Here is a 13959-nt window from a genome sequence, read left to right as displayed (position 1 = left end):
GCAGGAGGCAGAGAACAAACAAGTAAAGGCGATTCTTACAAGATGGTGAAGGTGCCGTTGTAGGTGTCGGGCTCCGGCACGGGCACTCTGCGGAGCCTCTGCTGTAGGCTGAGACCAACACACGACAGTGTCTCATCTTTGCAGGTACAACGCTCACATATTTTGAGGTTTGTGGTGGCATTCTGTTCTGGTTGCCAGGTTAAAGTTGTGTATGCCTTTTCTGAGGTATAGTTTACAAAATGCACCACAGAATGTTGAGTTGTTGGAGGAAAACCTGTCTCTGGTTGCTGACTTACAGGAATTTCTAGGTCCATAGGTAGAAGCGTGACTTCAGTCAGGTTTCGATGTTGACTCTGAACCTGTTCTGGATGTGCAAGTGTCACCTCAAGGTCCTTTGGGGGAGGAGTTGTAGTCTTCTTCAGGGTTGTCGAATGTTCAGCCTCCGTAATAGGTTCTGGAGTTATAGTAAGCTCCACATGACGAAATGGGATGATGGGTGATGCTGGACGCTGACCTTGATCCTTACTTGGAGTTGGAACTGTCACTTCCTGCTGGAATGGATATTGAACTACAACCTCCTTAGGTGCCTCTGGAGGCTGAGTTGGGGTGTCTCGCGTGGTTGAAGGTTCAGTCTCCACACTGGATCCTGCAGTTACAGTAAGTTCCAGGTCCATAGGTGGAACTGTGACTTCAGTCAGGTTTGGATGCTGACTCTGAACCTGCTCTGGGTGTGCAAGTGTCACCTCAAGGTCCTTTGGGGGAGGAGTTGTAGTCTTCTTCAGGGTTGTCGAATGTTCAGCCTCCGTAATAGGTTCTGGAGTTATAGTAAGCTCCACATGACGAAATGGGATGATGGGTGATGCTGGATGCTGACCTTGATCCTTACTTGGAGTTGGAACTGTCACTTCCTGCTGGAATGGATATTGAACTACAACCTCCTTAGGTGCCTCTGGAGGCTGAGTTGGGGTGTCTCGCGTGGTTGGAGAAGGTTCAGTCTCCACACTGGATCCTGCAGTTACAGTAAGTTCCAGGTCCATAGGTGGAACTGTGACTTCAGTCAGGTTTGGATGCTGACTCTGAACCTGCTCTGGGTGTGCAAGTGTCACCTCAAGGTCCTTTGGGGGAGGAGTTGTAGTCTTCTTCAGGGTTGTCGAATGTTCAGCCTCCGTAATAGGTTCTGGAGTTATAGTAAGCTCCACATGACGAAATGGGATGATGGGTGATGCTGGATGCTGACCTTGATCCTTACTTGGAGTTGGAACTGTCACTTCCTGCTGGAATGGAAATTGAACTACAACCTCCTTAGGTGGCTCTGCAGGCTGACCTGGGGTGTCTCGCGTGGTTGGAGAAGGTTCAGTCTCCACACTGGATCCTGCAGTTACAGTAAGTTCCAGGTCCATAGGTGGAACTGTGACTTCAGTCAGGTTTGGATGCTGACTCTGAACCTGCTCTGGATGTGCAAGTGTCACCTCAAGGTCCTTTGGAGGAGGAGCTGTAGTCTCCTTCATGGGTGTAGAATGTTCAGCCTCTGTAGTGGGTTCTGGAGTTATGGTCAGTTCCAGGTCTAAAGGCTGAACTCTGACTTCAGTCAAATTTGGATGCTGAGCCTGGACCTGCTCTGGATGGGCAGGTGTCACCTCAGTGTCCTCTGGAGGAGCTATAGTCTGCTGCATGATTGTAGAATGCTCAGCCTCCACAGTAGGTTCTGGAGTTACAGTAAGCTCCAGGTCAGCAGGCTGAACAGTAACATTGGGCAAGTTTGGATGCTGAGCTTGCTCTTGTCCTAGAGGTGGAACTGTCACCTCATTATGGACTGGAGGTTGTGCTACAACCTCCTCAGGTGGCTCTGGAGGCTGAACTGGGGCCTCCTGCTGGGCTGGAGGAGTTTCTGCCTCCTTAGAGGGCTCGGGAGGTTGAGTTGGAGCCTGCTGCAGAATTGGAGATGGTTCTACCTTCTCAGGGGCCTCTGAAGGCTGAGCTTGTACCTCCTGTTGTGTTAGAGAAGATTCTATCTCCTTAAGTGGCTCGAGAGGTAGAGATAGGGTTTCCTGCTGGACTGGAGATGGTGCCACCTTCTCAGGAGGCTCTGAAGGCTGAGCTGGGGCCTCCTGTTGGCCTGAAGCAGGTTCCACATCCTTAGGAGGGTCTGGAGTCTGAGCTAGGACCTCTTGTTGGCCTGGAGAAGACTCATCTTCAGGGGACTCTGGAGACTGGGAAAGACGCTTGGACTGAGCTGGAGAAAATTCAACTTGCTCAGGGGGAGATTGAGCAGGGACATCCTGCTGCACTGGAAGAGGTTTAACCTCCTTAGTTGCCTGGGGACTTATGAGAACCCTCAGATCCACAGGTTTAACTGTGATATTAGGCAACACTGGATGCTGAGCTTCACCTGGACCTGGAGGTGAGAATGTCACCTCATGCTGTACTGGAGACTGAGCTACAACATCTGTAGAGGACCCTGGAGGCTGAGCTGGATGCTCATACTGAACTGGAAAAGACTCGACCCCCTCATTGGGCTTTGGTTGCTGAGCTGGGACCTCTTGCTGGATTGGAGAAGGTTCTATCCTTGCAACAGGCACTTGAGGCAGAGCGGAGCTCTCCTGCTGGCTTGGAGAAAGTTCAATTTCCTCAGGAAGATCTTCAGGCATAGTGGAGACTCCCTGCTGGATTGGAGAAGGCTCAGCATTTTCAGGGGCAGCTGGATGCTGATGTGGGACCTCCTGCTGGATTGGAGAAGGTTCCAACTGCTCAGGGGACACTCCAGACTGAGCTGAGGCCTCTTCTCGGAGTGGAGAAGCTTCAACCTCATTAGTGGATTCTGAGGTCATGGTAACTGAAGGATCCACAGGTTTAACAGTGACATTAGGCAACAGCAGGAGCTGAGCTTGATTCTGACCTTGAGGAAAAACTGTTACCACCCGATGTTCTGGAGAGTGAGCTGGGGCCTCCTGTTGGGTTGGAGAAGGTTCACCAGAAGGCTCTGGATGTTGAGCTGTGGCTTCCTGTTGAGTGGCAGAACGGTTAATTTCCTCAGAGGTCTGTGGATGCTGACTTGGGGCCTCCTGATAGGTTGCAGGTTTAACTTCCCCAAGGGGATTTGGATGCTGAGTTGTGGCCTCTGACTGGGCTGGAGAAGGTTCAGTCCCCTCAAGGGGCTCTGGATACTGAGTTGGGGTCTCTGGTTGGGTTGGAAAAGGCTCACCCTCCTCTGATGCCTGAGGATACTGAGCTGGAGCCTCCTGCTGGGTTGAAGAAGGTTCAACCTCCTCAGGGGTCTGTGGATGCTGAGCTGGGGACTCCTCCTGGGTTGTAGGTGGTTCACTCCCCTCAGAGGCCTGTGGGTGCTGACCCTGGCCCTCCTCCTGGAGAGGGGAAGGTTCACCCTCTTCCTGGGCCTCTGGAAGCTGAGCTGGGGGTTCCTGTTTGCTTAGAGAAGGCTTAGCTTCCTCAGGAGGCACTGAAGGCTGAGCTGGGGTCTCCTGCTGCCTTAGAGAAGGATCAATCACCCCAGGAGGCTCGGAAGGCTGCCCTGGGGTCTCCTGCTCACTTGAAGGCTCAACCTCCTCTGGAGGCTTACCCGAGGTCTCTTGCTGGGTTAGAGAAAGTTCTGTTTCCTCAGTATGTTCAAGAGGCTGAGGTGGGGCCTCTTGCTGGGCTATAGAAGATTCAACACCTTTATCAGGCCCTGGAGTTGTGGTAAGTTCCACATCTAAAGGCTTATCTGTAACCCTGGGAAACATTAAATAATCCCAACCTGGCATTGGAACCACCTCTGGGAGCCTTTGATGCTGGGTTAGCTGGTCATTCAGATCCTCATCTGTCCCTGGGGGTAGTTCTCCAACGGAATCCGTGTCCAGGAATGGAAGCAAAGTTTCAGTCAACTCCTCAGGCGGGGCCAACATCTGGGCTGGAGCAGAGGACCCCAGGTAATTAAAGCCCACCGGCTCAGCTAGGGGTGTAAGTACCTGGGGCGATTCGGGTGGGGGATCAGACGAGCGCGAAGACCGGGGCTCAGCCGGCTCCATGGGGTCGGCGGTCAGCTGGGCAGGGTCCAGGGCCCACTCCGGAAGCTGAGCTGCCTGGACCAGCAGCCACAACGGTTGCCACATAAGGACAAGCAGTGGGGCCAACATGCGCAGCCGGGACATGACCTGCGGAGGCTCTGGGGCGCAGAGACCCAGGCGAGTGGGGTACTGGCGCTGGGCCCCGAGCGGGAGCCAAACCATTATGGCAGCCCCGTGATGCGCGCGCGCACTGTTAGCAACTGCGCGCCCCTCCCCCGCCTACGTCCCACCCTTTATTAGCTCCCTGGAGATGGGCTCCACACCACCAGAGCGGGCCCTTTTCCCAGAATCACTTGGGGCCCAGGCCTCCCTCCACCCTGCAAAGGCCACCACTCCCCCCGTCCCTTTGGAGGAATGGGGCGCTGGGGGGCTCAGTTGGTTGAGCGTCTGACTTTGGCTCAGGTCATGGTCTCACCATTCATGGCTTCGGGCCCCGCATTGGGCTCTGTGCTGACAGCTCAGAGCCTGGAGCCTGCTTCAGATCCTATGTCTCCCTCTCTGCCCCTCCCCTGCTTGTACTCTCTCTTGTTCTCTCTTCAAAATAAACATTAAAAAAGATGTTTTTTGAGGAATAAATGCTTATAGTTGTTAAAAAAAAATTTTTTTTAAATGTTTATTTTGGAGAGAGCAAGAGACAGAGACATAGAGTACGAGTGGAGGAGTGGCAGAGAGGGTCATAATCTCGTGGTTCATGGGTTCGAGCCCCGCATCGGGCTCTGTGCTGACAGCTCCGAGCCTGGAGCCTGCTTCAGATTCTGCGTCTCCCTCTCTCTCTGCCCCTCCCCAGCTCACGCTCTTTCTCACTCTCAAAAATAAATAAACATTAAAAAAAAAAAAATCTAAAAAAAAAAAAAATCACAAATCTAGCCCCAAATTAAGCTCTCAATGACATGAAACACATTTTTGCTCCTTTTTTTTTTTTTTTTTAACATTCTGTATGTGGCACATTAGTATTTTCTTTTAGAAATTATTTTGGCAACTTAATCCCTAATTCAGGACATCCATGTGAGTGATTTACAGAAAAGTTCTTCAGCAAGATATTCATGCAAGATATATATGAGATGCCGTCATCTGGGTGATCCATCCTATTTGAATGGCATAATGGTTTCAAACGCTGTAGTATAATCACATTTAAGGCCATAGTTACTCTGTTCCCAAATCCTTGAGATTCTGTTTGAGGGGAGCTCTAAAAGGCTTGTGTCCTCTCCTATGTCCACAACTGTGGGAGTGCTCTGATGAAATTTGCTCTCCAAATTTCAAATATAGGGTCAGAGCCAAGGGTAGGACTTCAGGAAAAGCCCCAGAAATCCCCTGCAGTCAAAAGCAGTTTCTGAGTTTCACATTTCCCAGAGGATGATAGAGCTAATGCCAAAGTCTTCCAAATTCTGCTGGTTGCTTTACATTATGGCTACAGTGGCTATGTCACCCCTGAACTTTAATCTCCACATACTTGAATTAAATCCTGTAGCTCGTCTTCAGTACTGGCATCTGTGATCTCTTCACAGGGTCTGTATTCCACAGCTATTTTACCACTTTCTGAAATAAAGTGAATAAGGATTGGGAAAAAAAAAAAAAGAGGGCGCCTGGATGGCTCAGTCAGTTAAGCGTCTGACTTCAGCTTAGGTCATGATCTCATGGTTCATGAGTTCAAGCCCCATACCGGGGTCTCTGCTGTAAGCACCAGAGCACACTTCAGATCCTCTGTGCCCCTCTCTCTGCCTCTCCCCTGCTTACTCTCTCAAAAATAAACATTTAAAAAATCAATAAAGTTAACAAGATCAATTCAGAATTTTCCTTGTTCTAAAACTAGCTGTATACAATGATAGCACCCAATAACTAGACATTCTTTTTATTTATAAAAGCAGAAAATAAAAGCATTTTCCTAGAAGTTTTCTCATCTCACACTTCAGTTTTTAATCATAACTATGTGTGAAAAAATACACATGAAGTTAACGTCTGTGTGGTTCAAAAACACTATCATCCTAAGAGATAGGAACTAAGGAATAATGACACAGGAAGTTAAAACTATGGAAACAACAATGTTCAAAATCAGATGACTAGACAGTAAGGAATTAGGTAGAGGTCAGTGTGAGTTCTGGAATAGAGACCATGGACTATAGCTGATACTTCATATTAGAAACAAGGCCAGTGTCTACTCCCCGGAAACAAAATCCCACCAGATACAATGAACAATGCTTTGGAGAGAGGGGGAGGGGGAGGGAGAGAACATGCTTGGACAGTTTATTGGCAGAAACTGGCCCATGTTCCTTATAGACAATACAATTCCCCTTAAGGCAAAGTACAGCTACAACATTTTGATCGTGTACAAGGGATACCAGAGCATGTTAGAGAGAGGTCAGCAACCCAAAGGTTTAGTTTGGTTCTTAAAGGTTGTTACTCAGCGGGGCGCCTGGGTGGCGCAGTCGGTTAAGCGTCCGACTTCAGCCAGGTCACGATCTTGCGGTCCGTGAGTTCGAGCCCCGCGTCAGGCTCTGGGCTGATGGCTCAGAGCCTGGAGCCTGTTTCTGATTCTGTGTCTCCCTCTCTCTCTGCCCTTCCCCTGTTCATCCTCTGTCTCTCTCTGTCCCAAAAATAAATAAACGTTGAAAAAAAAAATTAAAAAAAAAAAAAAAAAAAAAAAAAGGTTGTTACTCAGAATTGACAGCTAATGGAGATTCTACCTGATGACCAGGGAAGTCAACTTTCACTGCAAGAGCTGTCCAGGCTGGAAGCCTGAGACCAATCCAGGGTCAACTCTTATGGGCAAATAAGGCCTCTGAAACTTAGCTAGGCTTTCTTAGTCTCTAAGCCTGCAAGACTGTGAAGCGGCAAGGGCGGGGTGGGGGGGGGGGGAATTGTTTGGGGACTCATTACTAATTATAAAATTCCCTTGGAGCACAGCCTGTAACATTCACACCATTGTAGAACTCAATAGAGAACACAATCGATGCTATTCAATAGCCTGACCACTTCAAGGTTCACAAAAATATAGCTGACCCTAATATAAGAATCATATTCACCCAATAGGTCAGTGCCAAAAACAAAAACTGAAGCTGAATTGATTCCAAAAACATAATCTAATAAATTCTCCAACAGGAAGACGATGATAACAAGTTAACATATTTTCTCTGCTTACCGTGTTTCAGGGATAGTTTTAAACTTTTCCATCATCTCATTTGCTCTTACAATTCATCCCCCATGAGGTAAGTTGAATTATTACCTTTACTTGGCAGATAGAGAAATTGCAGCTTAGAGAGATTAAATACTTCAAATCTGACTATAAAACCTAAAATTGCATAAGAAATCTAGGAGACAGAGCTAAGATTCAACACCAGACGTCCAAAGCTTCAAAGTTTTTTTTTTTTTTATTATTTATTTTGAGAGAGAGAGCACATGGCATATGAGAGTCAGGGAGAGGCAGAGAGAGAGGTAGGGAAAGAATCCCAAGCAAGCTCCACGCTGTCAGCACAGAGCCCGACATGGGGCTCAATCTCACAAATCGTGAGATCACGACCTGAGCTGAAATCAACAATTGGACGCTTAACTGATTGAGCCACACACGTGCCCCCAAAGCTTATACTCACAATAGTATTCTGTGTTATGAGCAAACAATCAAGAAAGAAGACTGGGTCAAACACTTTCTGTGTGGACAGAGGTAAATCACTGGGGACAAAAATATTTGTGGTCATTTTTCTTACAAATGCCACAAAGAACAAATTTGAGACTACTGCTTTGAAAGCATTTGGTGAACAAAAGAATATGAAATGTTTTCATCCAATTAACTTTTCAAAATGAGTTTATTTGCTCGTTGACACTGATATACTGCAAGGACAATCAAGTAAGTCTTACCTAAAATCACAATCAACAGTTTCTGGAATGCATCTGACACAGCCTTCTGAATAGCAAGCTTCTGGATTGTCCGCCTTTTCATAAGAAATGATAATGGCCCTGCATCCAACCAAAACAAATGGATTTAACATGCCTATCTGAATGATAACTGATTTGGGGGTTATATGTGTAAAGGTGAAAATACATCCATGATTCATAGTTCATTATCTTAGCAAGTAAGGGCAGGCGCAACACAAGGCTGAATGACTCTGCTGTAGGTATATCCTGGCAGGGCACATTTTGACCGCCCTGATCTACTCCAGAAGTTTTGGAAGTACCAAAAGGGAGACTCAAGCCAAGAAAGTGGCACAGATCTCACATCGCTCATAGATTTCAAATGGACAGGCTGAAACTATAGTTTCAGACCCTACTGCAGACCCTACTCTCCTGTGCATCAAGGGCTGGAGTCACATGGGGAGAAAGGTTCGGTGGTAGTACACATGACCGCCTGGTCTCTTCCTGGGCATCACCCAAGGGAGCCTTACTCCCTTAGCCTTGCTAACAGCCCTGCCCCTCCCGGAAAACCCTAAGCCTAAGTGCTGTAGGCACTAGGAAAAAACACAGTACCAATGGGAATACCTTTTCTAGGCATCTGTATTTGACTCTTTACACTCCAGCCCTTTTATAGGAGGCAAAGGACTCAACATTCACACAAGAGTTTATTTAAATCTTTAGATGATCACTTTGCTGGGAAAACTGCAGGCTGCAAGAGATATGTATTTGAAGGACTATTTTAGCACAAGGCGGATTCTTAACCAAAAATGGGAAAAACATTACTTCCCTCCTCCTAAACTTCTTGGCAGAAAGTCAGCTTTAGAATTTTAAAGTTAAAGGTTCTTTCAGGTATTGCCTGAGATAAAAGCCTGTACCGTAGGCCACAAAAACTCTGCCTAGGGCTTTAGGAGCTTAGCAAGGGGGAGGGCTGGATGATATATCTGAAAAGATGAGTTTTTAGAGAGAAAGAGGGATTCTGCCTCCCCTCCACCCCCACCCCCACCTCCACTGTAAACAGACCTTCCTCCAGGTTATCCAAAGGCTCCTCGGCCATGCCAGCGCCGGGACTCCAGCACTCATAGGATGGCAACACCACCTCTAAAGCACAGAAGAATTTCAGGCTCTGCTTCTGAAGTGGTGGCACAGTATCTTCATTTGCCCTTTCTTCAAGGTCAGAAAGATCCTGAAGCTGTTAGGATTTTATTATTATTATTTTTTATGTTTATTTATTTTTGACACAGAGAGAGAGAGAGAGAGAGAGAGAGCGAGAGAGAGAGAGAGCGCGCGCGAGCATGAGCAGGGGAGGGGCAGAGAGAGAGGGAGACACAGAATCCAAAACAGGCTCCAGGCTCTGAGCGGCCGGCACAGAGCCCCACGCGGGGCTCGAACTCACAGACCGTGAGATCATGACCTGAGCTGAAGTCGGACGCTCAACTGACTGAGCCACCCAGGCGCCCCAAGCTGTTAGGATTTTAAATGGAAGGTCCTTCCTTGGATCTGAATGTAAGCTTCAAGATGTTTTGTTATTAAAAACAAAACCAGGGGCGCCTGGTGGCTCAGTTGGTTAAACTTCCGACTTCGGCTCATGTCGTGATCTCACTGTTCATGGGTTTGGGACCTGCGTCGAGCTCTGTGCTGACAACTCAGAGCTTGGAGCCTGCTTCCGATTCTGTGTCTCCCTCTCTTTCTGCCCCTCCCCTGCTTTCAATCTGCTTCTCTCTCTAAAAAAAAAAAAAAAAAAAAAAAAATGCAAACTAAACTCCAGCAATCCCAGCCCACAATGGAGGTATCCTATAGCTTCAAAATCAAGTAAGACTTACAAATGGATAAAGACAATTGGTTTTTATTATACACCATACGAATACTGGACAAGATTATGGACACCACCACCCAAGTTACTGAGATTATTATGAATTCTTGGTGGCAGGCTCAGGTACTTCCAGTTAGAGGCCTCTCACATCTCCCCACAACCCAGCACAACCCAGTTTTCTCTTCTCTGAAGTCCAGAATTTCAGTGTTGAAATGATTCTAATTAGTCAGAGAAAATCTATAAAGTTTACCTTGATGATCCTTTTTGACCATCCATTGAAACCAAAGTAATAATTTGCCAGTTCTTGGCACTGGGAGCTGTTTAGGGCAAGGGCCTGATGTTGAACCGCCTTATGTTTGGTGCCAAGACGAACCTAAAGACATAAGAAATAGACCTGAAAATATCATAACCTGACACAGAGGCTTCCTTTGGATACACCTGAGATTTATCAATACCTATTTCATAGAGAGGTTGTGAAGATCAAACTGGAAACATTTTAAGAAATCAGCTCCTAATAAACCCTAAATAAATGCTATGTACTATTTTTACGCTATAGACTTTTCTGCATCATTTCCAGGGCCCTTGATTAATCGGCTTTCGTGATCTCTGATATTGAAAGTGATGATGAAAGCAACTAAGGAAGCCCTCTGGAAGCAAATTATAGGGCTGTAGGTAAGCAAGGGAAGTAAACTTTTTGCTGTCTCATCCTGTAGCTCCTGTTTGAGAATATGACCTCAAGAGCAGGTAACATGGACCTGAGTAGGACCTGAATCAGCAGCACCCAGCCCCCGCAAGTTACTAACCCCTGTTAGAAGAAGGAATATACATACTTCTGTAAATTTTATAAGCAAATAAAACAATAAGAGGTTCATTTGCCTTAATAAGCTTCTTTGAGAATGCAAATACCTCCAGTGTTAACTCTCTAAGTAACTTACACACTACAGTGTATTTCTTACATCCTCTAGTTCTTTTTTTAAATGTCTATTTCGGGGCGCCTGGGTGGCTCAGTCGGTTAAGCGGCCGACTTGGGCTCAGGTCACGATCTCGCGGTCCGGGAGTTCGAGCCCCGCGTCGGGCTCTGGGCTGATGGCTCAGAGCCTGGAGCCTGCTTCCAATTCTGTGTCTCCCTCTCTCTCTGCCCCTCCCCTGTTCATGCTCTGTCTCTCTCTGTCTCAAAAATAAATAAAAAACGTTAAAGAAAAAAATAAATAAATAAATAAATGTCTATTTCAAGTGGGGTGTAGTATATTAGTATATTCATAAAAATTCAAATAATTCAAATAAAGTCAAAGTATTATTAACTCTTTATTGATTTGTTTGTGCAACTTGCTCTATCACTAGTTTATCAGTTCCTTAAGTGCTTGAAGGAACCATATTTTATTCTTTTCTCATTCCTAGAATCAAGCACAGGTCTATGGATTAAGTGAATGGATGAGTAGATAAAAAAGTGAAATTACTTTCTCCAACTGAAGCTGCCTGCTAGGAAGGAGAAATGAAGATGAACTTTTAAATGTTGAGTGCTACAGCACAGGCTAATGGTGAGGCAGAGTGGAGCTGTTCTGGACAACCAGGAAGCTTCAGAAGGGCCTTGAGCCCCTGAGTGGTAGAGACAGTTGTCACCTTAGATAACTTTGCCACAGTTCTTGCTGGCAACCGTTTTCCTTCATGCTACTGAAAAAAAGCTCTCAGATGCCTTAGGCCTTTCCTTGATTTTACTGTAAGATGTTATTCTTGGGGCGTCTGGGTGGCTCAGTCTGTTGGGCATCCGACTGCAGCTCAGGTCATGATTCTCACAGTTTGTGAGTTCGAGCCCCGTGTCAGGCTCTGTGCTGACAGCTCATAGCCTGGAGTCTGCTTCCGATTAGGTGTCTCCCTCTCTCTCTGCCCCTCACCCGCTCATGCTCTGACTCTGTCTCTCAAAAATAAACATTAGGGGCGCTTGGGTGGCTTGGTCGGTTAAGCGTCCGACTTTGGCTCAGGTCATGATCTCACGGCTTATGAGTTCGAGCCCCGCGTCGGGCTCTGTGCTGACAGCTCAGGGCCTGGAGCCTGTTTCCGATTCTGTGTCTCCCTCTCTCTCTGCCCCTCCCCTGTTCATGCTCTGTCTCTGTCTCAAAAATAAATAAACGTTAAAAAAAAATTTTTTTTTAAATAAACATTAAAAAATTTTTTTTTAATATGTTCTTTTTAAATATGCATTTATAAAAGGTAAACAAACAAACAAACAAACAACCAGAAACTATGTGTACTTGCCAAAGTATAAAGGAACACATAAGTAAATTGGGCAACAATTTCAGTAAGCAGCAGGGGGGGTGGAGGGGGGTGGGGGGGGTGGTAACCCAAGGCTCTGTGTTAAATAAAGAAAGAAATTTAATATGAATGCTCTCTCCTGTCAACTATATGTTGACTTTGGGCTTTATGCTGTGAAATCTCAAAATCCATTTGTGAAATGGTCTTAATGTCCAATGAGAGAAAAACACCTCATTACTCACAACTGATACAAAGTAATTATTTCATAATCTGTAATAGCTGAGTGGCTGGGTGACATTTTCACAGGCTAGAAGCTTGCAAACTAAGGAATGCCTGACAGGTGATCATTTCAATCATAGGGAGTGGAGCCAGGATTGAAGACAGTGTTGAACAAGTGGAGATAGTATACTCAGAGTCACATTTGAGAAGGATTCTTAGATTCGATCCAGATTAAATCAGTAAGGAAGGGCATATGGGTAAGAATAGGCAGTCAAGTCCATAGGAAGTAGCTAGATTAAGAAGCCAGTTAGAGAAAGCTGATGAAAACATACAATTATAAAGTGAAAGGTTTGGCAATCTAAGCCTCACTCAACTTATTCAAAGGAGTTGACATGGCCCTTGATAAGGAAATGGTGATTGAATTGACGCTCATAATGAAATATAATTCTGGGGCTCTGGGAAAGCAAAATGGACAGCATGTTGGTATGGAATAAAGTTTCTGTGGTGTATTAAAGAATGTTTTAACCATTTTCCCAGGAGTTGAAGGGAGTTCTGAATAGGCAGTTTAGGAGTGATGATGATGATAATGACGATGAAGCATCCTTCATAATAAAACTGATGAAAGAGTTTGTCATTTTATATCCACATACTAGAGGGGGGCCTGGGTTGCTCAGTCGGTTAAGCGTCCGACTTCAGCTCAGGTCATGATCTCAGGATTCATGAGTTCGAGCCCCACATCGGGTTCTGAGCTGACAGCTCAAAGCCTAGAAGTTTGCTTCTGATTCTGTGTCTCCCTCTTTCTCTTTCCCTTCCCTGCTCATGCCCTGTTTCCCAAAACTGAATAAAAACGTTATTAAAAAAATTTTTTAGGGGCGCCTGGGTGGCGCAGTCGGTTAAGCGTCCGACTTCAGCCAGGTCACGATCTCGCAGTCCGGGAGTTCAAGCCCCACGTCAGGCTCTGGGCTGATGGCTCAGAGCCTGGAGCCTGTTTCCGATTCTGTGTCTCCCTCTCTCTCTGCCCCTCCCCCGTTCATGCTCTGTGTCTCTCTGTCCCAAAAATAAATAAACGTTGAAAAAAAAAAATTAAAAAAAAAATTTTTTTTTAATCCTCATAATGTAAATAGAAACAAGACTTCTTGTGAAGCTTTGTTAAATTAAGGGCACCAAAAAATGACACGGGGTTGAACATCAGTAAGTTTGGGTTTGACCTCTACCTTCCAGTTACTGTCATGAACCTTAAGTAAGTCACTTAACTATCCTGAGTTCGAGTTTCTTCATCTGAAAACAAAACCAACATAACAAAACAACCAAAAACCCAGGGAAACCGGAGGATCAGTGTAGCAATGCATCGAAAAGCATTCTGTAAACCACAGTGGTATACCAACGCTGGTCTACTATTGCTGAATTCAACACTTCGTCCCAGTGGAGTTAGGAATTTCCTACTTGGACCCACCTTCACGGGAGAATTCTGAAAAAGCTGCTTCTGGTCGCATGCCTTTTGGGCTCTGTGAGCATCCCTTGCTGAGTAAAACTTGATGATGGCGTAGAAACCAGGACGGGCCACTGCAGCGTTTGGGAAGACTCGGACCGAATACAGAAGGCCAAACTGGGAGAATACTGCGAACAGAGAATGCTGTGGGGTGGTCCCACGCCAAGTAAGTGCATGAAATTTCACGCCCAGGAAACAAAACTGCCTTCTATTCCCTAAGCCCTCCTGCACACGCAACCCAAAGC

General features: G+C 46.2%; 1 protein-coding gene across 23 annotated transcripts in view; it reads right to left on the bottom strand.

Moving 5' to 3' along the window:
• LOC125158396 (RAD52 motif-containing protein 1-like) overlaps positions 1 to 13959 on the bottom strand; it is a 58853-nt gene that overhangs the window by 43171 nt on the left and 1723 nt on the right. For 8 of the 23 annotated variants that reach the window (XR_007149385.1, XR_007149386.1, XM_047845354.1 and 5 more), the window contains exons 2-7: positions 13679 to 13858; positions 10007 to 10129; positions 8967 to 9135; positions 7914 to 8012; positions 5515 to 5600; positions 40 to 3965 (exon numbers count right to left, since the gene is read on the bottom strand). Coding sequence is in view for 13 of the 23 variants with exons in the window: in XM_047845354.1 (XP_047701310.1) it covers positions 40 to 3965; positions 5515 to 5600; positions 7914 to 8012; positions 8967 to 9135; positions 10007 to 10129; positions 13679 to 13858 (4583 nt within the window). In the remaining 10 variants the exon portion in view is untranslated. Of the gene's footprint in view, positions 1 to 39; positions 3966 to 5514; positions 5601 to 7913; positions 8013 to 8966; positions 9136 to 10006; positions 10130 to 13678; positions 13859 to 13959 lie in introns of those variants that run through there. The other 15 variants (XR_007149388.1, XR_007149389.1, XR_007149391.1 and 12 more) reach the window with 8 other exon arrangements.

This window comes from Prionailurus viverrinus, unplaced genomic scaffold, assembly GCF_022837055.1.
Source record: "Prionailurus viverrinus isolate Anna unplaced genomic scaffold, UM_Priviv_1.0 scaffold_35, whole genome shotgun sequence".
NCBI classification, from domain to species: domain Eukaryota; kingdom Metazoa; phylum Chordata; class Mammalia; order Carnivora; family Felidae; genus Prionailurus; species Prionailurus viverrinus.
This window is presented reverse-complemented; position numbering and strand designations above follow the sequence as displayed.